The sequence below is a fragment of the Bos mutus genome, chromosome 16 (genome assembly GCF_027580195.1).
Source record: "Bos mutus isolate GX-2022 chromosome 16, NWIPB_WYAK_1.1, whole genome shotgun sequence".
Classification (NCBI taxonomy): Eukaryota; Metazoa; Chordata; class Mammalia; order Artiodactyla; family Bovidae; genus Bos; species Bos mutus.
Genome location: NC_091632.1, coordinates 6433136 through 6456831, shown reverse-complemented (window position 1 = coordinate 6456831; position 23696 = coordinate 6433136). Strand labels below are relative to the sequence as shown.

Below are 23696 nucleotides of genomic sequence, written 5' to 3'. Positions count from 1 at the left end.
TCTTCGCTTCATCTTTGATACGCACAGTACCTGCTGCAGAGATGTTTGCTGGTTGTCATGGGTAGCCCTGGGGAGGGATGACCCATCATGATCAAGCCAAGGGGCGGGGAGCTTTGAGCAGGCTGGGCCATCTACAGGGCAGATAACACAATTCCACCTTTCCAGCCTCTCTCACTGTCTGCGCCAGGACTGGAGCCAGAGGGGGGACTGAGGCCAGAAACGGGCTGAATGTGTCACTTCAGACCCAGAGCGGGCCTGGAAGTGGGCTTTGGCGGGGGGCGAGCTCTCTGACCCCTTTGCCTCTCCTTCCTCTCGGGGGTTCGTACAGTAGATCATGCTTGATGGGGCATGTCGGCACCTTCACAAAGAAATCTTTCAGAGCCTCCCCTGCCCCTGGTGCCCTGAACTGGGAGAATCTGTAAGGAAGCCAAGGACTTGGAGTGACAGCATGCATGGGCTGCACCCACCCCTGCCTCCAGGGAAGGTGTCCGCTGAGAGCTTTCCCCAGAGTGCTCCGCGATCAGACACTTTGAGAACCGAGCCCCTTCATCCTGTCCTGGAGATGCGTCCCAGAGAAAGCCCCGCAGTGCAGAGAGCTGCTTGCATTTAGCTCAGAAACCCCCAGTGGGCCTCTAAAGCCTCCTAACATTGGGTAGAATACATTTCAGGGAATTTCACCTTAAAATCTCCAGCACAAGCAAATGCTTTTTCTTTTCTTAAATAAGAAAGTCACGGTCTCCCTCGGGAGTCTGTCTGATAGCCGGTAATTATTTCTAGGAGGATCACCTCACTTCTCAGCCCAATATTCAACAGGTTCAACTCAACAATGATCATTTCAGAATCTCCAAGATCCTCTGGATCTGACCAAGGAGAAGGGGCAACAGGCCTGGCGATCACGAGCCCAGGAGTGCCCTTGCTAGAGAGTGACGCCCTGTTCCCCGGGCAGCCGCAGGGCTCGGGTGCCTGGTTTGAACCCCTGTGCCCTGCTGGCGCATGATGAACAAGCGAGGCAGTGCTCTTTGTGAGCCCCCCAGCCCAGAGCCCCCCTCGCCATCCTCCTCGTCGTGGCTTTGCCCCAGGCTGCCGCATACAGCCACTTCTGGAGAGGAGCCTTGCAGAGCCCTGAGTGGGCGCCTTGCCAGGACTCTGGAAGCGGGAGGGGAGCGCAGAAGGAAGGCCGCGGGCAGGGCCCTTTCGAGGCTGGCCTGGGGGGCACCCTGCTCTCTGTGGCCCAGAGCCCTCAGCCTGTCACAGAGGAGGAGCTGGCAGCTCAGAGAGGCTGCGGGAGTGCTCGGGTTGGCTCACCAGGCTCTGTCCAGGCTGAGGCCTGAGGACCTTCTTAGCCACGCAGGGGCGCTCCACTCTTGGGGGAAGAGTCCTCATCTTTACAGGATTTTGTGGGGGCCAGCATTGGCGGAGGGGCTCATCCTTCCCAACTGCCTGACTGTACCCAGCATTTATGGTGCTGGAGAGTCCCAGGGGCTGATTTGGAAGGCAGCTGCCCCCAGCCCCCAGGAGGAGAATCGGGCTCTTGGGAATGGCTTACAGCCCAGGAGCCCCAGGTGAGTGGCAGCCCCACAAGGGGAAGGCGAGGCTGCAGGCTGGACCTCCCAGACTGGGTCCTGACTCTGCCTGACTGGTGAGGGAGCCACTGCACAGGCCTCAGTTTGCACACCTGCAGAATGGGGGCACTGACGCCTCAGCCGTACATGAGTCCCGTGCCAGGGATCCCTGGCAGCTGGTACTGCTAGAACAGCCGGCCTGGCCCTGGGAGGACCCCCGGAGCACTAAGATCCTGGGATGTGGCTCTGATGGGCCTGAGGCAGCAGGTGCCACCCCCGCCCAGCATTGCGTCCAGTGGCTCCCAGGGCCACGTCTGTCCTGGGGATCGTCCAGAGGGGAAACTCTGTACACAAGGGCCCGGCCCTTGTCTCAGGTCTCAGAAGGACTAGGGTAACTGCGTTCACTCACATCTCTGAAGAAGGTGAACGCACTCGGCGTGCACCTCCTGCCAGGGGGATCCACACGCCAAAGTCCCCTGACCCCCTTCTGGGACGCTCACAGGGGACCACCTGGACTGCTGTGCCCAGGGGGGCGGGTGGACGGGGCAGGGCTGTGCCTCGCATTTCACTTCTGCTCTGAGCGTGCTCCCTACAGCCCTGGGGGGGGCCGTGGCCCTCGTTACTGATGAGGACGTGGAGGCCCAAGGAGGTCATACGGCTGCCCAGGGTCACACGGCTGCCCAGGGTCACACGGCTGCCCAAGGTCGCATGCTGCCCAGGGTCACACGGCTGTCCAGGGTTGCACGGCTGCCCAGGGTCACAGCTGGCTCAGGGCAGAGCGGAGATCCACCCGCAGGCCTGGGGCTCCTGAGTAGACACCGCTCACTACAGCATCTGAGAGGTGAGAGCCGAAGGAGGTGAGGAGCAAGTGAAGACACAGGGCGGTGTCCTCCGCGTGAGGCGCTCTCCTCAGTGACGCCTGTGCATGAACATGCTGGCACACGCATGCACACACATGCACACGCGTGCACAAGCACTGAATCCTCCAAGCAGGGACGATCATCACCCTTGCTTTACAGATAGGAAAGCTGAGGCATGGAGAGGTAAAGTAACTCTCCCAGGGTCACACAGCTGACGGATGTTGAACGTGGCATCCGAGAGAAACTGGAGTACACCTTGGGGCTGGCCGGGCGTCCTCAGGCTGCCAGGAGTGAGTGTTTCTTAACAGCCCGAGGAGAGGAGAAGCCTGAGAGGCAGAAGGAAGGGGTTCAGGAGGCTGTGCTGCAGCCCCACCCCCAGCCCTGCCCCCGGCTGTAAGTTGCACACAAAGCGGGGGTGGGGAGGGGCTGCAGCTTAGGAGCCAGGACGTCTGGACGTGTAGCCCGGAGCCCCCTAAGTGCTAATGTGACAAGCCTCACCAAGATAAAGCAGTCCCTCTGCAGATGCCAGAGAGGGTGTGGGTAGCAAGAGCTCAGAGACGCCCAAAGCCTCGTGGGAGTGGATGGGGCTGGGGGTGCAGGCGGGGGGCTGGGAGAGGGAAGCAAAGGCGGGACCCTGGCTACAAGGTCAGTGGGCGCCCGGGGTCCAGCCGGCCGGAGGGACGCACACTGCTGCCCACTGCACGTCCCGTGAGGCCCTGCGGTTACTGCTGGCCCAGGGCTTGCCCTCCAGGGGGCTCAGGGAACTTGGGATTAGTCAGGGCTGATACCAGCGAGAAGAGAGAGGAAGGGAAATCACCTCCAGGGGCCATAAAGGCTCCGTAAGCCTAAACCAGGAGATTCTGCAGGGGCTGCTGTCTGACCCTGCAACCAGTCGCCCCGAGCTGCGGGGCAGCACGGAAGCCTCCAGCCCCGCGGGCTGCCTGCCAGGCCAGCAGCGTGCCCATCTCCCACCAGGGCTGCTGCCCCGGCCCTGCGCCAACCCAGGTGCCCAAGGTCCCAGCCGCTGCAGACTCGGAGGAAGTTCTGCTCCCTTCACCGCACAAGGGAGCCTCCCTTGTAGGTGGCTGGGGTCACGTGAGAAAAAACCTTCGGGGGCCACAGAAGTTCAAGATCTCCCAAGTCCCCCCCGCCGCGTGGATCCGGGGTATCTGTCAGTGGGAGGTGACACCAGGCCGCAGGCCTTTGGGAACACAGCGCCGTGGCCTGGGTCTGCAGGGAGAAGCACACTCCCCTGGGTCACACGCGGCCCCCAGGTGGCCTGGGTCTGCAGGGAGCTCACTCCCCTTGCTTACACGCGCGTCCCCCGGGTGGTCTGCGTCTGCAGGAAGAAGTGCACTCCCCTTGCTCACACGTACGCACCCCCCGCCGGGCCATCCACACGTCCCTATGAGGAAGGGTCCTCACCCCGAGTCCCTGGGAGGACGTGGGTTGGCAGCACCCCCGGGTCCCTCTCCTGTGGGTTCAGGATGCCCCAGGACCCTCCCGTCTGTCTCAGGAGGTTTCCACGGTTTAGAGAGTATCAGAGCTCTCTGCGTCTGGTCGAAACGTGATTACAACCACAGCCTCTACGGTCCCTTCCAGCTAGGACCTGGAGCCCACCCGGCCCTCTGCTGTGGGGTGGCAGCGCCCTGGGGGGCCCTGTGAGGAACATCTTGCCGCCTGCCCGCACGCCCACCCGGACGGACTCCTCTGCACTCAGCTCCCTCTTCCAGAGGTCGCTTTAACCACTGCTCCCTCGGACCGCACGCCCTTGTGTCTGCTGCCCCGCGGCCCCCTCTCCTCCCCGTCTCCCCTCTCCTCCCCGTCTCCCCTCTCAGCTGGGCAGCTCCCCTCCTGGGGCACCCCCGACCTCCGGTCACCCATCCCCCCTGCAGACAGTCTGGGTCTCTCCATGTCCACAATGCCCCCGCCCTCTCCTGCCCTCTGCTTTCTCCTCCCTGAATCCTCGGGCCTGTGCTTCTGGGGACACTCTCCCTGGGGCGCTCCGGCCTGCCGTTCCTGTACTGCCTGTGTGCCTCGCTCCCCTAAAAGGCCCGTGCCTGCCGTGTGCCAGCCGCCTCCTGCAGGGCGGGCCCCTCTCCCGGTCCCCAGGGGTGTCCGCGCGTGTGGTCACACGAGTGCCCCAGGCTGATCAAAACAAGTGCTCTCACAGCCACATCTACCGTCTAACGTCCGCGCAGAGCAGCTCTGCAGAGGCCCTGGGCCGAAAATGTGAAACTTTTCTGTGCAGAGGCTTCCTTCGGCAGCGGGGTGAAAAGCCTAGGCCCTGAGTGCAGGGAACGTGGGGGTTGAATGGGGACAGACCTCAGCTGACTGGACAGGGGGCCCTCACAGGGCACCTGCCACGTGCTTGGAACTAGTCAACCCCCTGGAGGTGACTTTTCATCCCCATTTTGCAGATGGGGAAACCGAGGCTCGGAGAGCTCGCGTGAGCTTAAGCAAGCCTGCGCTTGCACGAAGGCCAGGACAGGGAGCGCGACAGGAGGGCTGTTCTCGCCCTTGTTCTGTGCTGGACACGCGTGGCCTCTTGGCTCGTCTGACCCTCACCACAGTGCGACGAGGCAGGTACCATTTAACAGGTGATGGGGGAGGCCAGCCCAGCCGGCGGCCTGTGGTCCCTCAGCCCCTAAGAGACAGGGCTGTGATGAGACCCCGCCAGCCTGCCGCACCGCCGTCTGCAGCCCTGGGCCCAGCCTCCCCCGGCCCTCACCCCTCACCTGCAGCTCCTTTCCAGGATGTCTCCCGGGATGATCTCCACCCAGAAGGCCCACACGTCAGTCTCGGGGGACTGGCGGGCGGCAGGCAGTGGCCCGCAGGGTGAGTCCACGGACGGACCCCACTGGCAGTGATGCCCCCGGCTGCACGGCTGGCCCGTCTGTTGCCCTCGGCGTGGGCGCCTGCCCCCCCCGCAGGTGGCTGAGCGTGCCCGGCCGGGTGCCAGGAGGCCGTTCCTTCTGGGCTGCTCCCCGCTCAGTGGCTCCGCTGCGGGACGGGGACTGGTTCTCCGGAAGGGCCTGCCGGCCCCTGCTGCGTCCTCGGCCGCCTCTGGCTGGCTCCCAGCCCGGCTCGGGAGCCAGGTACACTCTACTCGACTAAGCTTCAAACGGCGACACACCCAGAAGGGGAGGGCGGGGGGCGGGCTGGGGGCGCCTCTGATCTGGGATGGGCCCCGGGTTGGGGGAGAGGGGGCCGCCCCGCCTCCAATGATTGGCTCCTGCGTCCCAGGGACACACACACGGCCCCAGCCCGAGCCTAGGGCTGTGGGGACGCTGTCCTCCAGGGCTGCCCGCCCAGGGCTGAGGGAGGGACAACGCAGCCGGCCCGTGGCTGGAGAGCCTCTCAACCAGGCACCTGTGCAGCAGGAGGCCATGGACTGGGGCTCAGGGAGCGCCTGGCTGGGGACCCGGGAGGACGCAGGGCCTCCTCGGGGAAGTCCTCGTGCTTAGGGGAAGACAGCCCTGTCTCCAGGGGGACTGCAGCGAGACCAGTTTGGGTCGGTGGTCACTGGGCATCCCCGGGGCTGACCGGGAGCTAGGACAGTAGCCCCTCCAGGGATGCAGCTCCAGGACTGGGGACCACCTAGCACCCTGCCAGGACTCCCGGGCACCAAGCTGGCGGGGTTCTTGGAGGCCGCCCAGGCTGTCCTCCTCGGTGGTCAGTGGAGGAAGCTGGCACCCAGAGTGGACAGACGTGGCCTAGGCCAGGCTACTGTGGCTTTGGGTCTGAGAGCCCAGCCCTGACATGGAGCCCACTGCCCTGGGGGGAGCCCCGTGTTCCAGCCCCTCCTTGCCACTCACCCCAGGCTGAGCCCCAAGCTGCTTCCTTGCGGACAGGCTTGCAGCACCCCTGAAGCCGCAGTGGGGAGACACATCTCACATTTGATGTATACACAAATCACACCCACCAGGCACTTACACACCCACCCGTGACACGAGTTCCTCTTCCCATCCTTCCAGCTGAGGAAACAGACACAGATCTTCCCAGGCCACGCAGCTGGGAGGGTCATCGCTGGGCCCAGACCCAGGCAGTCTGGCCCAGTGCCACCAGGCCTGGCTGCTACACGACAAACCCTCTCCCCACTGGGGAAGCCCGGGCTTTCCGCGTCAGGGTCCGTGCGGAGACTGGTCTGAGCCCCGCTGCCGTGTCCAGCCAACAGAGCTGGACGAGACGTCCTCCCGGTACTCTGTCACCCACTAGGCCAACGGGGAGACGGCAGTCGAGAGGTGTCAGAGCCGACGACGGCCCGGAAGCCAACTGGTGCGGGGGTCCCGAGCCGGCGGGGCTGCACGTTGCTCCTTCCAGAATTTCTGAGCCCCTGGTACTCCCCTTACACGTGCCCACCTGCCCCCGTTCACACACCCTTCACATTGACATTCACAAAGTCATGCAGTTTGTGCCGACGACGTTTTGACCTAATTTATTAACATGACCATATAACCGTTAGACTCCCAGGCATGACCTGGAGTTGCCTTGCACGAGCGGCGACACTCGGGGAACCAGGGGCTGGCTCCGGGTCCTCCCGTCTGTCTGGAGGGTGCATCTGCGCCGGTCACACACAAGGGGCGGCGGGCCGGGCCAGGGTCCTGACGCCTGGGGGAGCCTCACCCACGGTGCCGCCCGGATGCAGGAGTCCCTCGGGTCAGCCCGCCTGCAGCCACTCGCTCCACACCCAGGGGAGGGCTGCAGCGTCCCCGCCCCCGGGAAGTTCAGAGCTCCCACAGGTGGGCCAGCAACGGGCCAGGGTGTCTGGAGCCCTAGGCCCCGATCTCTTGGCGAAGACGGCCCTCTGGCAGGCACAGGCCGTGCCTGGCTGGGTGGGGGGGCATGCTGTCTTAGGGACGCCATGAGTGCAGGGTGGTTCCAGGTGTTTTACACACACAGTATTCCTTACACAGCCATGTAGAGAGAGGCAGAGCTGGGGCCTGCACCCACTTCTAACGCCCTGCCCACGTTTCTAGATGGAGGGCCTGGCCTTCTGGGGGTTTTCATCCTTGCCCCTCATCTGATGAGGCTGCAGGCTGCGGGATACTATGGAGGAGACAGGCTCAGACGTGAGGGACTGGAAGGGCTGAGCGGGGTCAGGAAGCCAGGTCCATCCTGCTTCCAGGCCGGCTCCGCCCACCCACCCTGCCAGCTCTCTGGCCCTCGGGAGTTGCCTGGCACCGGAGAAAAGGCCCTCAGGGATGGGCAGAGAAGCCAGATCCCGGCATCCCTCTCTGCACGCTCTCCAGCTCCCCAGACAGGGCAGTGGCCCTCAGGAGCCTGGGGAAGGAGCCAGCTCCTACCAGCACCGCCTGCTGGGGCACAGGGCCATCTGGGCACCTACAGCGGCACCCCCACCATGAGCCCATGTCTGGGGGCCATCAACACCCCTCCCAGGGTCTCGGGGGCCCCACCAGCAACTCCCACCAATCCACCTGGGGTTAAAGGCCAGAGAGGCAGGCAGACAAGGGCCTCAGTGAAGAATTCAGGCCCCAGGAAGGCTCCCTGAAGGCCTATCGGGGAACTGGGATCCCACGGGCTGCGAAGTGTAGCGGGTTTCCGGCCTTAGCATCTCAGCCAGTGGGAGCGCCACCCGCCCAGATGAAGGGACTGAAGAGCCTCCTGTTTCTGGGAGAGGATGAGTTTACTTTCCGGACGTGCCGACTTTGACAGTCTCTGTGCTCCCCGAAGGGAGGGTCCAGCTGAAAGCCAGGCAGATGGTCTGGACCTGGGGGTCTAGTCTGGGCTAGAGATGGGCATTCTAGAATTCAGACCACAAAAGCACAGGTGAGAACAGTGTCAGGGAGAGAACTCAGACGTTAAACTGTAGATGGAGCTGAGCAGCCTGAGCAGGACCACCCGGAAAACTGCAGTATTGGCAAGAAAGACCCCTCACAGAGTAGTAGGGGGCCGGAGCGCTGAGCCAGGGACGTGCCCAGGGTCCCGCAGGGATGGTCACCAGCGCACCGGCCTGCGGAGGGCTCGGGTTGCGAGTGAGTGGGGATGGGGAGGGGACCCCCTGCAGTCAGAGGTGAGCATGGAGCCCGCGGATGGGTCTTTCAGGCAGGAGACGTGTGCGTGTTGATAGTCTGGAAGGGACGGGAAGCAGGACTAGTGTGGAGGTGATGGAAGTCCCAGGGAGAGGGGACAGCTGGGCTGGCTTTGAACAGGAGGGACATGCCACTTTCAGGATCAAAGCAAAGGAGTCAAGAAGCAGGAAGGAGACTTTGCAGGTGGGGGTAGCAGTCGGGGAGGACTTGCCGGGCGGGAGAGGGGGCAAGAAGCAGGAAGGTGGCCCAGGATTAACGCCAAGGGCTAAGAGCATCCTGGAGGGCTGGGAGACACGGTGCGGACCGTGAACCCGAGGGCCCTGCTCAGTCCTGTGAGAAGCACTGTGCTGCCCGGGGCCACAGGCCAGGCTGAACACCCACAGTGGGGGCTTCAGGGTAAGAATGGACACAAGGAAGCAAGAGAACCAAGGTGCTGGGGCTGACCTGGGTGAGGAGCGGAGGTAGGGGCCCCGGAGCGGGCTGGGCCCACCCCCTCCCCCCGCCCCCTCCTGTATGGGATGACTGACTAGTAGTACTGGCTAAGAATCTGCCTTAGAAGGGACAGGCCACCCTCTCCAGTGTTCAAGGGCTTCCCTGGTGGCTCAGAAGGTTAAGAATCCACCTGCAATGCAGGAGACCTGGGTTTGGTCCCTAGGTCGGGAAGATCCCCTGGATAAGGGCATGGCAACTCACTCCAGTATTCTGGCTTGGAGAATCTCATGGACAGAGGGGCCTGGCTGACTACAGTCCATGGGGTCACAAAGAGTCGGACACGACTGAGCGACTGAGCGCATGCGCGCACACACACACACACACACACACACACACACACACACACGAGGCTCGGTCCCCAGGGCCAAACCCAACCCGTCTGTCTGTCCCAAGTGGCAACAACTGCCGGTCTGATGGGACACAAACAGGATTTCTGCACACAACCCCAGAACTCATCTCAGACGAACTGAAGAGTTCCATCTGGCGTCTGCAAGCTGGCTGCGGGGACCCTGCTCTGGGGTCACGCACAGGCCACCAAGGCACATCAGGGAGGGCGTCTGACAGCAGTTTGCGTGTTTAGTCCAAGTTCGTGGAGGGGCTGGGCTGCTGGCCGAATCCCCAGGGGAAGTGAAGAGGCACTCCTAAACATTTATGTATTTTTTCACGTATCGGGCTTCCTGACAGTCAACAGCAGCTGCCTGCCACAGACCAAACCTTTAAGACCATCAAAGGCAGGTCAGAGCACTTGCAGGACTCCACTGAGACTCAGGGACACAGGGGACCCAGGCCCCCCCACGGTGGGTTACAGGGTATCTGGGAATCTGAGACGCCAGTTTCTGGACAGGTTATTCTTGATAAGCTGACCCATCCGTCTGCCAGCCTGCGGAGAGTGTCCCCGTCGTCGAAGAATTCTCAGGCTCACTGAGGCCCGCAAAGCAGCACATGACCTGGCCGGCGCCAAGCGTGTGCCAGGCCAACTGAGGACAAGGCCTTCCGCCGGCCACCTGCGGGCGCGTGCCTCCCGCTCACCCACCATGAGCCTCCTGCTGGCCCAGGATCCTGGTCAAACCCGCCCCTCTGAACATCCCTCACTGGCTTCCAGTGCCAGCCTCATCGACACGTCACCCCACCCCCACCCCCCGGTACCTGCACTTGGCTCTGAACTTGGGCAAATCGCTGCCAACGGGAACGCCCACCTCACCAAGACCCCAGCTCAGGGCTCCACACCAGACTCAACACACCGACCCAGGCAGACCCCACGGGGGAATTCAAACAGATCCCATGGGCCTCCAGATCCTGTTTCTGCCGGACACGCCCCTCATGGCACGTCCCAGACCCGCGGTGGTGCCTCAGCCCTGGGGGCGCTGGCAGCCTCTCCTGGAGTGCAGCCTCCCCTGCAGGCCCCGCTCCCGAGCACCAGCTGGTTTTCACTTGGGGACACGTGGTGGACAGAGGAGCCTGGGGCGCTGCAGTCCACGGGGTCACAGTGACTTAGCGACTGAACAATGAACAGTGGCTTCTCGGCGAGCACTGAGAACGGCATCTGTAAGGTGCTGACGTCAGAGGCTGTTCACTCAGGAGACTCAGGAATGAAACGCAAACTCGGGAGAGTGCCCGGGCCAGCCCACCCCTGCTCCTTGAGGGGACAGAGCCTAAGAGGAGCGGCCACCCCTGCTTCGGGCCCCTCCTGGGTCTGCCTGTAAAACACTGAGCTCTCAGAATCTCTTGAAATCCAAAGTGAGAAAAAAAAGACAATTTAATGATAGTGAGTAACCGAAGGACAGCGTCTCCATGCACAGGGACGCTGAAACTCAGGGACAAGTGGCGATCTGAGGACCGGGGCCCAGGGGCTAGGGGCTGCCGCGTGGCCTCAGGGTCCTGTGGTCCCACCAGTGGCTCAGCAACTGCAGCCTGCGGGGCAGGGACGGGGTTGGTGGGGGGCAGCCTGGTTTCCTGAGGTGGGAGCGGGGGCCCGGGCAGAGTGAGCAGCCCTGCACTCTGCCCACCCTCGTCAACGCAAGAAGAGTACGGGGGGAGAAGCCGGAACACAACCAGGGACCCTGAGGACCTGTGGGCTGAGCGCCCAGCCCTCCCGGCAGGGCCGTCCCGAGGGCTGGGGGACCCGGTCGGGAGGCAGCTGCCGACGACCCAGCCCCCAGGGTCTGGAGCCGGGAGGGTGGTGCGTGGGCTGGGGTGGGGGGGCCCTGGCTGGCTGTGGTCCCCTCCCTTCCACCCTGAGACCACCGGAGCGGGGAGGCAGCGCCCTTCCTGGATCGCCCAGCTGAGCATGACATTTCAAAAGGTGGAGAGAAGGAAAGCTGCCCGGGGCTTTAAAGGGGGAGACGCGGAGGGCGGCACGCAGCTGGGAGAGCGGCCGGGGCCGCGCCTAGCTGAGCATCTTGTGTCGGTCGAAGACGGCCTTCCGCTGCTCCTGCACCTGCAGCTTCCACCGCTGCTGCGCGCCCTCCACGCGCTCCAGGACCGTGTTCGCCCGGGACCCAAAGGCGGCGGCGGCTGCTGCAGAGCGCGCGTCCTGGGGGAAGGAGAGCAGGGGGTTTCAAACGCCTGACACGGAAGGGGTGCGGGCAGAGCGGCCCTCGAGTCCGGCCTCCCCGAGGGCCCTGCCAGCATGGGTCAACGGCTGCGGGGTGCGCGAGGGCTGCGGGAAGCAGGGCTCGGGCCAGGCCCAGCTGCACCCCAAGCATCCCTGACCCTCGAGGGGAGCACAGAGACAGCCTCAGGCCCGCCTGGTCAGCACAGGCTCAATCAGCTTGTCGTGTGAGGAAACGCACGCACGTGGCCCCGTGGCTGGGACCAGGCTGCAGGACACCCAGGCCGTGCTGGCCAGAGACAGCAGGGAGACCCCCGGGACTGCTCTGCGGGGCCGGGACCCCAGCCCACTCCTGGAAGGAGAGTGTCCGGCAGAGGCGGCGTTGGGGGCCCGCCCTGAGTGCCCTCCGGAGCCCCTCCGCCCACCCCAGCCCACCCCCACCGCCGCCCTCACGCTGTGGCTGTCGTCAAAAGCAGCGCGGTCCCCTAATTACCACCTCTCTGCCTCTGAGGCTCCAGGGCCCGCGCATTTCCTGCAGGACCCGAGCTGATCTTTGGGGGAATTAGAGCTGAGGGCCAGGCCCACAGCCCGGGGGATTTCCTCCCCAGCTCTGCCTGCCTCTCATCCCCTGCCACACATCTCTTAAGGGATTAGCACACCTCTCCAAGCCCAGAGCCGCCCAGTAAATGCAACTCTGCTGCTAATGCCCCGAGCTGGCACGGCTTCTGTCACCACACAGCTGCCAGGCAGGGGGCGGGGGTGGAGAGTGGGGGTGAGGGGATAGCAGGCCGAGCACCAGCAGGAGGGGTGAGGCTGGTGGGCCAGCCCCAGGGGAGCCAGAGACGGGCACTGCCCCCTGAGCCCACGGTCCTGGACCCTGAGGAAGGCGCTCGGCCTGGCTGGGTGAGGACCGGGCCCACAGGGCCGAGTGGGCGGCGTCTCAGGACCCCTGGGTTCTGGGCCTGGGCCCCGAGGGGTACGCTCTCCACCCCCAGCCACTCAGCAGCTGCGTGTCCCTAACAAGCGACCTTACTTCCCCCAGCTCCAGCTTGATAAAGCCCGTCTTCTTCAACTCGACTAAACCGTCGGCAGGCATCACACGCACAGGGCGATCCAGCACGGATGCGTCGCGCGCGCACACACACACACAGCCTCACAACCCTAACCGGCATCCGGTACGGCGGTTACACACCGGCCGCCGGAGCTGCAGCCCGCAGCTCGGTGTTCCTGCTCCCGGCAGTCCAGGGTGGGAGCACGGCCGTGGACTCAAACCCGCCTCTGCACCTGGGCTCTGACGGGGAGCACAGCGCCGAGCCCCACCGTCCTCTGACCCTGCTCCCCACCGCGGATGGCGCTGCAGGATGTCTTCTCAGAGACAGTGAGCATGGTGGTTAGCAGCCCCTGGCAGATTGCAAGTGCTCAATTCACAGCAGGAACTGTCAGCGTGAGGCCCACTCTGGGAGCCCCCAGGCAGGGGCCGGGGACAGCCACCTCTCAGGTCCCTCCTTCCGGGCTCAGGACCAGGCTCTGTGTGCACGTATAGATGAGGGGCTGCTGAAGGCCACCATGAGAGGTGGTGGGCCCCCCGGGACCGAGCCACACCGGCTCCGGGGACCCAGGGACCCTCACCCTGCTCGCCCGCCCATCCCCGCATCCCTTCTGGGAGCCAGGGCAGGCCATCCCCAAGCCAGGTGCTCCCCTGTCCCGTCCTTGGGGGGCAGAGGGAGCCAAGAGCGGGGCATTAAGCCAGCACATCCCCGCAAGACCGCGGTTTCTCCTTCACGTTAAGTCTTGATAAACAGCTCCTCAGCGGGAGAGCTGCAGCTGAACAGCTCTGCACTTCCGTTGCTAACAGTCCGATAGTGGGAATTAGAGACACCACACCTGTCCTAGAGATGCCCAGAGCAGGACAGATGGACTTGTGCTACCACGCCAGAGCTGGGCATCTGAGCACTGAGGACGCGAGGGGAGCCCCACTGACCAGGAGGAAAGCGGGCGGCAGGACGGGCATCCCGGGTGCCCGACGCACCGTGGCGCGTCACCTGCACCCTCCCCAGGCTCGGAGACCGACCCGTCCGCGGCTCTGGAGGCCAAGTACCTGCTGCCCAAGGTCACAGCAGACTTGAACCCGTGCGTCCTGAGCCCCGCACTCAAGCCCTCGGGCTGGCCTCCCTGGCCCCGGGTCTCTGGCCTCGCTGTGCCGGGTGACCACCCGCAGCCAGGCCTCCCCTCCAGCAGTCAGGGTGCTGCTTCGTGTTGGGGCCCCACCACCCAACACAGTGGGTTGGGTCTCCTTCTCAAGGCTGCATAGACGCCAATAGAGTCGCCCACACGGCACTGCAGCAGCTACGCTGGGACAGGAGCTCAGACTTGCAGGACTGACCGGGTTAAACCCCAGGACGGCCTGTGCAGAGCAGGCTCCACCCATGACCACAACCCCAGCACTGCATCCCCAGCGGCCAGGCCGTGAGGTGCTGACAGCCCACTGGCCCTGCCCTGGCAACGCTGGGCTCAGCAGGCCAGCACCCTGCCTGTCTCGGCTCCCCTCCGCCCAGCAGAGGGCTGCTCAGAGGCCGGGGTCCCCAGCTGTCAGCATGGTCATGTCCTCCACAAGCCCCTCTCCCTCCCCCGTGCGGGCTGCGATCTCAGGGGACCCTCAGAGCTCAGGCCCACGCTGCGAAGTGCAGAAACCCTCCCTCCTGTCTTCAAAGGGGCCCAAACTGCACATGTGACGCGGCCCTGTTTGCCATCTCTGCCCAGCAAACAGGATGGCTTCCTCCTTTCAAAGGGCGTCTGAGCCCAGGGATTACTGCCGATGCCGCTGGAATCCCAGGGAGGCAGCGCCCCGCGCCGGGCCCACCGAGGCTCGCCGGCGCCTTCAAAGGCAGCGAGGCTTTCATCTCCTGCAGGCAGTGGGCAAGGCCTCCCCTTCCTGCTCATCCTTGAGCCCCAGGGCAGGAGCTCCCGGCTACAGGAATGGGGCACCCAACCAAGGGGCACCCATCCTGGGATGTGATGGACCCGCCCATCTCACCTTTGACCTCTGACTCCCAGAGTGGGGGCGGGTAGCCTTCGCCCCAAGGTCACTGAGTTGCTCAGACCTAGGGCTTTTCTTCCTCTTGGGATGAAGGCTGGCTCCCAGCGTCAGGGGGACCCCATCCTTGCAAGGGGCGTGCTCTTCAGACCCCAGTCACCCGGACACACAGCCTGAGCCTGGCAGGCCCTCCTCCCTGAGCCTACGTGCAATGTACAGCGGGCGACACCCCCGTACCCACTCACTCAGCCCCAGCGCCCTCAGCACTCGAGCACCCCGCCCCGGAGCCCCACTGCCAGGAAGCCCTCGCCCACTGACACCCAGAGAAAAGGAGGTCCCCACCTCCTGCCTGTCAGGAGCCCCCCAGGCACCCAGCCCCCCCATGCCCATCTCCTAACATCCATCCAGCAACCCCACTGGGCTCAGCCTGAGGTCTGTGCACCCACACGGGCACCTGCAGCACCCGGGCCCAGTGGGAGGAAGAGAAAGGGGACAGGAGGGCCGGGGCACCGGGACAGGGCACACAGAGCCGCGCGGGCCGCCCGCCCCTGGGGCCCTGCAGCCCTGAGGCACGCATTCCGGGAGGCAGCGGGGTGTGTAATCATCGCCCATCTCTCAGCCGCTCCCCGGCCAGGACTGCAATTACTGCCTCCCCCTAATCGCCCGGTGCTCAGCCGCGGGCTCCTCCCCCGCAGAGCTGCTATTACCGCACGTTAATCACCAGGTAGGTGCTCAAGGCTTCCTCCTGGACACGGACCACCCAACTGCCAGCTCCGCCACCTCCCGGCCCGGCTCCACCTTGCTAAGCACGTGTCAGCAGGAGGCCGGGGGCGCGCACCCTGGAGGGGCCAGGAGGCCCAAGGACCCGCCAGGGCCCCACCCAGCCAGGACCTCACCCTGCCGGGACCTCACCCTGAGGTCCCAGCCCCAGACCTCTTGGGTGGGGACCTGCCCTTCCCTGCTCCGGGCACACACTGCACGGGACGCTCTCAAGGGGGCCAGGCCGGTGGCGGGGCAGCCTAAGCCTGGTGCCCCGAGTGACCACTCACCCCCTCACCAGAGCCCCACCGCCCCGGCTCACCCCGTCTCTGCAAGAGGAGGCTCTCCGACCTGGCACTAACCTCCCGGCTCTGGTCCTTCTGCCCTGGTTTTACGTAAACCAGGCTGAGGCCGAGCTCCGTGCAACACCCGGAGGAAGGCTCTCACGCATCTTCTTCAGCCTGGGCTTGCTTTTCTTTCACGCTAAACAACTTTCCCCGGACTCAGTGAGACCCTCTACCACCAGATGGCCCTGGTACAGCTCCCTAGGGATGCATGGCCCAGTCCCTGCCCCGCCCCCGCCCCATGAACAAGAGCGTCTCCTGAAGCAGCGGGCAGCCTGTGGCAGCCCGACCCCAGGGCCTGAGGCGTCCTGAGCTCCGCCCCCTGCAGGCGCTGGGGCTCCTCCCTCACCCGTCTCGGGCACAGGTGTGACCGTGCAGGCCCGAGGGGCGTGCCCCAGGGGCACGGGCCAGGAGCCCCCGGCATCGTCAGCGCCCTGCGCCCGGCATGCCCTGCCCTCACGCCCACAAAGAGCTGCCAGGCCTCCTCTGTCCCCCTGGGCTCTGCTGACTCTCCAGGCGCCCGCTCCAGGCCCACTGTCAGCCGGACACTAGGCCTGAGCGCCCACGTGTCGGCGGGCTCACTGCCCCTCTGCCAGTGCGCTGAGGCTGCCTGACGCCAGGTCAGTGGAGCTCAGGGCGGCCCCGCTGCGCCTGGGAGGGCAAAGGGCAGCCCTCCCTGAGGAAACACTGCAGAAGGGAGAACGCTGAGTGGAGAAGAGTGAACGGGGCCCGGAGGCTGCGGGGGGCAGGGGGCCGGCAGGGCCCGTACCTCACTCTCCTCCTCGCTGTGCAGCCGCTCGGTGTAGGCGTCCGGCTTCCGGATCAGAGGGTCCACCAGCATCAGGAAGGCCATGTAGAGCAGGAGGGCGCCCACCACCGACAGGTAGATGACGATGATGACCTGTGCACAGGAGAGACCCAGCCGCCCCGTGGACTGCGGGCCGTGTGGCCTCCACTGGTGCCTGCAGACGGGCCCGGAGACCTCGGATGTGGAGAGACGATGCATCCCACCTTCACTGACCACGCCCTCGATGGAGGGGACCCCACGAGAACCGCCCGTCCTCTGGCAGCACCAAGGTGACAGACGATGAGGACTCAGCAGTGCTGCCAAATTCTTGAGGGCTCTTTCCTGACACTATTATTTCCAGACGCTTCACAGCACACGCAGAAATACGCTTCAAGGCTGGCTGGACCAGGAGACGCTTATGCTGGAAACCAGCAAGCACAGCCTGGCTCACCACAGTAGGGGTGGAGTGGGAGGAGACAGCCTGCCTGGAGCAGAGGCAGGGGCCAGGGACCAGGCCTCTCCCAGCCTCCCACCAGCTCTGCTGAGTTCACCCAGTGATCCACCGGAACAGGGTTCAGGGGCATCAAAGGGGGCGTCTGGGACCCGTCCTGCCAGGCCTGCAGCTTTGGTGTTGCTCTGGAAGTTTAACCAGACTGGGGGCTCCGGAGGGCAGCTACCTCCTCTCCCAGTATGGTGCATGGTGCCCGGGGCACAACGGGAACCCTGAAAGTGTCTGCTGAACAAATGGCAGGAGGGAAGGAGAAAAGGGAAAAGTAGGGGGAGGAGTCTCCAGCCCCTCTCCCGGGTCCCCCCTGCAACTACAATGGTGTCAGAGGGGAGAGCCGCTCCGAAAGGGGATGGGGATGAGGATCCAGAAGGAAGCGAGAAGCTGGGAGGTCAGGGCACAGCTGTGCAGGGGCGGGGCCACAGCTGTGGAGGGGCAGGGGCCTGTGCTGGTGGGTGGGGCTGCTCGGTGGGCGGGGCAGGCCAGGCACCTTGATGGTGGTGGTGCTCCGCTCCTCGTACTTGCACTCGCACAGCAGGCAGTAGGCCTCCACGTCGTGGCCGGGCACTGGCATGGGCTCCACCACGTGCAGGCAGTTGCTGCAACAGACAGAGGGCTGTGGGGGGCCAGGCGCAGCGTGGGAGGGAGGGTTCCCCAGGGAGGACAGGGTCTTTGATGGGTTGGGGTGGGCAGACCCCTTTCCCAACCCACAGCCTCAGGGCCCTTGCCCTCTGTGACTCACCGGGTGAAGGTCCCACTGGCATAAACTCCACCGCCCCCCACCTCCAGTCCCGAGGGTCCAAGATCTGTCCCTGCCGCAGACAGTGCCTCCACTAGCCCCTCCTCTGGCCAGGTCAGACCAGGAGCCACAACTGACCCATGAATTCACCAAACTGCCCACCAGTGACTTGGCCTCCTTCCAGGTCTCTGAACCCCACTTCCCTACCCCCTCCCACTGCTGTCTCAGCCGGGGGCCCTGCCGACCATGACCATGCCCCAGGCCTGACCCTGACCATGTCCTGGCCTGACCCTTCCGGGGAGCTGCAGGGGTACTGCCAGATGACCCTCTAGGCCCTTCCAGCTCTGACCTGAATCCTTGAAATCAATCAGCCTGTCCTGAGCTGCCCAGGGCCCCTTAGGCTGGGGCTGGGTTTCTGGCAGAGGCACCAACAGTGTGGGATGGCATGTCCTCCACTGCCTCTGTCCCCTCAAAAGTCCAGTATGTGGTGTGATTTTACGTAAACCCCTGATGACTCCAGTTCTCACGCTGGGCATGTGGCTCCCTACTCTAACTCAACGCAGCACCGAGGGAGGGGCCGACAGACGGACAGGGTCAGGCCCACTCCCGGCACTGGGTCATCACCCCTGGGACCTCTCATCTCAGAGGCCAGCCTCCCGAGGTCCGACTCCTCCCTGGGTCTGGGAGGTCACTCTGGCAGGTCAGTAGGATTTATGGGTTCCCCACAAGGGATGTGTTCTCCCCCAGAGAACTGGTGAAACCGTGACATGTCCCTTTAGGGGGAACAGTTACGACACCTTAGGGGAGAGGGTCACAGAGGGGCAAGCTGGCTGAAGGCTCTTTCCTGCAGCTGATGTGCGTAACTCCTCTGGGGCTCGGAGTCCTCACAGACAGAGCAGGCTGAACTATGCTCCCTGGGGCACCCTGGGCCCTCCTGCCGGAGGCTGGAGGGAGGGCAGTCCTGACTGCTTCACAGTGTTTCCAAAACAGACTTGTTTGAAAAAAGGTTCTCTTTTTAGAAATATGCAAGACTCGCCCTAGCCAGCTTCTCAGGTGATTTGCTTCTCCGGGACTGCCCTACCCTCAGGGTGAAGGTTTCGGGGTCTCTGCCCCTTGCAGGGACAGGAACCCCCACAAGATGGCAGAGCGCCGGCAACACAGGAACAGACCTGCACAGCGCAGACGCCCAGGCTTCACCTGCTCAACCAGGGGAGTGCACAGGCGTCCTCCCGCGGCGGAGGGGCCCGTGGGAGGCCTGAGGACACGGCTGGGCTCCTCTGGCCCTGGCACCAGGGTCGAGGATCCCAGGGCCAGGCCCCACTCCTCCTGAAGGGACTCCAGGCAACCTGCGATGCCTCCCCTCATGACAGCCCACGGCCAGGGTCACGGGGTCCCAGAACCCTGGGGTCTAATGTTCCCAGCATGTTTCCACCCACCAGCCTTCATGGAACTGGAGCCCCCTAACACTGACTTCTCAGGAAGATGAACCGCAGCCCGAGAGGTCCAGGTAGGACCCTGTCCTCCAGGGGAATTTACGTTTTCAAGCCTTACTCTCACCCCAGGGCCTGAGGGGTGTAGCCTTATTATCTGGAGTCAGACTGGGACAGTCTATCCATTTATTCCTGATGTCATTTGAATGAAAACCACAAGATACAAAGGGACTTCCCTGGTGGCTCAGACAAAGAAGAATCTGCCTACAATGCAAGATACTCGGGTTTGATCCCTGGGTTGGGAAGATTCCCTGGGGAAGAAAATGACGACTCACTCCAGTATTCTTGCCCGGAGAATCCCATGCACAGAAGAGCCTAGTGGGCTGTCGCCCATGGGGTCACAGAGTTGGACACGACTTAGTGACTTAACAGTAATGACAACCCACAGAAAGCATCGACTCTCCCTGGTCTGTCAGAAGGCTGGCCCACCACACTGGCAGTGCCCACATCATCTCTGCTCTTTGCTCTTAACAAACACTCCTTTCTACAAGACTCTGTGTCTGGAAATTCTTCTCTAACTGCCACAACATACATTACTATCAGCCAACATTTATACAGCACTCACCACGTGCCAGGGACTGCTCTAAGTGCTATACTCGACACGCACCGCACAAGCATGCGTACACCCACACACACTCTTCAATACTCAAAATACTGCCACCACTTCACAGATGAGGAAACGGAATAAACCAGGGATTAAGTAACCAGTTTCCCAATGAACAAGGGGCAGAGCTGTGTTTGAAGGAGGGCAGGCTGGACCTAGGGTCTGCATCTGACCAGAATGGTTCTCAGAAGATCACACACTCTGAGGACTCAGGATGGGCGGGATGGTCACACCCCCACATGCTCTCTGGGCCACGGCTGTGTCACAGCTGCTGTGCCCCACCCCCCCGCAGTCACTGAATCCCAGTCTTTTGCGGTGGGGGGGCGGGGGGAATCAACTGTCCAGCGTGGTGACTACAGTTAACAACACTGTATTATATACACAGGAGAGCTGCTAAGAGAGTAGATCCTAAACCATCTACCACCCCCCAGCCCCGGACAGTAACCCTGCGAGGCAACGGAGGTGTTATCTAACCTCACTCCACAATACGTGTGTATCAAGTCCCCATCCATCGAAACCTCACACAACGCTGTATGTCTGATTTATCTCAGTAAAGCTGGGAACAACAAGAAGAACCCAAAAATCTCAAGGGAGGGGGTGCTGGTACTCTTCATTCTCTCAAAGCGCCTTGGGGGTCCTGGGCCGCCCCCCATGTGAGCATACCCCATCCCAGGCCCCTGTGCTCAGAGCCCTCAGGATGAGGCGCCCCAGCTCCTGACACAGCCTGGATGAGGCTCCTCACAGCACACTGAAATCTGGTCCCCCGGCGCTCGCCTCACCAGCCCAGTCCTGACGCGGCACACGGAGCCCCCCAGAGTACACCACCACCCCCCGCCCTTTCAGACACCTGTGCCCCCAAGGCCTCTCCTTTCAACTAAGTTCCTTAAACCACTCTTCCCAGGACAGCATGTTGAAACTTCCCTTCAACAAGCAGGCCTCCTTTCTCTGAATGAATGCTTATTTCCCTCTTTTTTGAAGTGAGGCATCCAGAAGTGGATTCAAGACTCCAGGAGCAGAATGGACATGCTCTCTGAGCGTCAGTCTCTGCAGTTATAGTGGGAGCACTGCCTCACAAGGCGGTTATGACACCGGCACCAAAGAACACAGCTAACAGAGCGTCAAGAAAACTCCCACCGTATGTGACCCTAAAACCTCTCTCTCCCAACATGTTACCATTCTGCAGGCGTGAACAACCAAATCAAAGCAAGACCCACTCCTCGGACCAGGAACCCCTCAGCTAGAATTAAAGACATCTGGATCTTATTTCCAATCAAATGTGTGACCAGGGACAAAATATTCTTTTGTAAGGCTCTCCATGGAAATGGGGTGGCGAGCTTATCCTCTGGGGGTCCACAAGGCCCAGTCGGCACCCACAACCTCAAGGGCCAGCCTGGGCAACGCCTTACCAGTCCTTCTGTGACACATTCTGGTTGTAAATGTGCCCGCTGATGTTCCTGTACGGCGGACAGATGCATTTACAACGGATATCTTCAGAACTCTGTAAGAGAATTCGCGGGTCAGATGGGCAGGGCCGCTGGCTTCAAGTTCTAGCAAGACTCTCAACCTTCAGTTCCCTCTTCCATAAAGTGACCGCATGAACGCTCCTGACCTTCTCCCAGGCCCAAGTTCAGCAGGAGTGACATCCGGAGGAAGGCTGCTACACCACAGGGTCCTCAAGAAACTGTCTGGGGCTGCAAAGGGTACTCACGGCTTCAGGGAGGGGCAAGCAAGGCGGCAGCCCTTGCCCTGGGCCTCACGCCTGTGTGTACCGGGTCCAGCAGGCTTAGTGGCCCGCCTCTTCTCCCCACCCCTCCAACGTCTTAGGTAAGGATCAGGGAAGGGGAAGGCTGGGGTGGACCCCAGGAAGCGGACGTGTCCGTGGAAACACTAGCAAACCCTCTGGAAGTTCTCCCACTCTGGAACAGGTCAGAGACAACAACACAGAATTTTCATTCCAGTTAGGAATTGCCCAGAGGAACTGGAAGCAAACCACAGACTCAAGATTAAAAGCCTCAGTGATTTTCACAATCTCAAATTCCAGAGACCTACTCAAACCCAGCTCTGGGCCATTACCCCTAAGAATGAAAGAGATCTCCAATCCCTGCTCAGAGGTGGGGCCTCTCCACCCAGAAACCTGCCTCTGCACAAACCTCACGCTGCTTACGTTACACCCGCTCCTTAGGCGACTGGAAGCTCCCCGTACAGCGGTGCTAATGGTACCAGCCCAAAGGCGTCCAAGAGCAAAGGAAGGTACGGAGCCCCTAGACGGCTGGCCCAAGCACAGGACCCTGGCTGGAACTCCACCTTGCGCGTTTCAGATCCAGACGTGGGCCTCGCAGACCACCCCGCCCCAGGGGCCTGCGGCCTAGGCCCGAGAGAGCACGCCCCCGCCCCGTCACGGCCCGCAGGGCACCGAGGGGCCGGGCTGGGGCAGTAGCCCCTCCGCCCTCCTCCGAGACGCCGGGGCGCGGGCAAGATTGGCTGTGCATGGGCGCCGCACCTTGTTGGCTTGGGCTGGGGGAACCAGCAGACTTCCGACCACGGCCACCACACACAGGAGCTTCATGCTTCTCGGGCCTTCACGGGGCCGGCAAGATCCCCCACCTGGAAAAGAAATACGCAGGCGGGGAAGGGGCGGATGAACACACGGCACCCTCGGCCCCGGAGTAAACCGGCCTGCTCCGGCACGGGAAGAGGGCGGGGGCTGGGCCCGGGGTCCTAGGCCTGCCAAGCCCGGCCGCTCAGGCGCTTCCCTCTCGCCCGGGCCTCGGTCTCCCACTGCCCACTGGGCGGGCTCAGCGGCGGGGCCTCCTGGGCGGGAGGGAGGGCCTCGGGTCTCCGGGACGAGGCCGGCGGGCGACCCCTGCCTCGCGTCTCCCCGCCTTCCCCCATCGCCGCCCGCGGCTCCTCCCCCAGGGCGGAGGAGACCCTGGGGCGCTGAGTCTCCGAGCCCCGATCCCACGACCCGGCCGCGGATCCGGGACCCCAGGACCCCCGCGCCCCCTCCCCCAACGCGCCCCTGCTAACCTGCAAGCCCCGCCGCGGCGGCACAAGACCCGGCTGGCCCCGCCCCCACTCTTCTATTGGCTGCCGGGGCGACCGCTCAACGCTACCTGGCTGTCTCCAAGGCAACAAGGCCCGCCTCCGCCGGAGCGCCGAGGCTCCGCGCAAGGGAGAGGGAGGCATTTCTCAACCTGACCAAACAGGAAAAGGGAGCGTCGGCCAAGCGAACGAGCAGAGGGAGGGGACTGGCCTCCTTGCAGCAGCAGAATTCCACCGCCGAGGTCGCCCCCTTGCAGTATTTAAAAGCCGGGGTTCTGGAGAGGACCTGGGCTGTCCAGTCTTGCCGATTTATAGACAAAGGACTTGATAAACAACGACAACAATAAAAGCAGATTCAAGGGCTGTCTCCGCAATGACAATCCGGAAATGTTATTTGAGTCGCATCTTTGCTGCAGAGGCGGCCCACCCCTTCCTTCTCCCATAGGAGGAGGGACCAGGGCGGCAAGGCGGGGCTGGACCCGTGAAGGGTGCGCCCCCGCAGCTCCCAGCCTTGTCCCCTGCCCTGTGCGGGTTCTGGACCCCGCAGGCGGGGGCAGGGTGTGCGGGAGGCGAGGGTGGGAGGTGGACTTCTGGGCCGCTGAGGGGCAGGGTTGAGCTCGGTCCAGCAGCAAAGGAAAGAGAGGACTTCTCCCAGTCTGGGACGCCGCCCCCGGTGTAGACGCCTGGGCTTTGGCCCTGCTCTGCCACTAAGTGGTGGTGTGAACCTGGAAGACACTCCCCGCCTCAGCTTCCTTGTCTGTGAAATGCTTTGTTTGGATGCAAAGACCCTTTCAGGCCCTGTATTGGGATTCCGGAGTTGAGGGGCGGGGGTGCTTATGTGGCCTGCATGGGGCCAGCTGGGTCCAGGCGGCCT

At 63.3% G+C, this 23696-nt stretch overlaps 1 protein-coding gene across 2 annotated transcripts; it reads right to left on the bottom strand.

Moving 5' to 3' along the window:
• Positions 1-10705: 10705 nt before the first annotated feature.
• On the bottom strand, positions 10706-23180 carry TMEM9 (transmembrane protein 9). Of its 2 annotated transcripts, none has more exons than XM_014482768.2 (6): positions 22894-23180; positions 22281-22384; positions 21187-21278; positions 17438-17546; positions 16425-16556; positions 10706-11500 (listed from the first exon to the last, which is right to left on the bottom strand). In XM_014482768.2, exons 1-6 carry the CDS (start codon positions 22964-22966, stop codon positions 11354-11356), a joined length of 657 nt encoding a protein of 218 aa, XP_014338254.1. In that variant the 5' UTR covers positions 22967-23180; the 3' UTR covers positions 10706-11353. The 2 variants fall into 2 exon arrangements, with proteins under 2 accessions (XP_014338254.1, XP_005909329.1); XM_005909267.3 differs by having other exon boundaries at positions 22808-22911.
• Between the last annotated feature and the right edge of the window lie 516 nt (positions 23181-23696).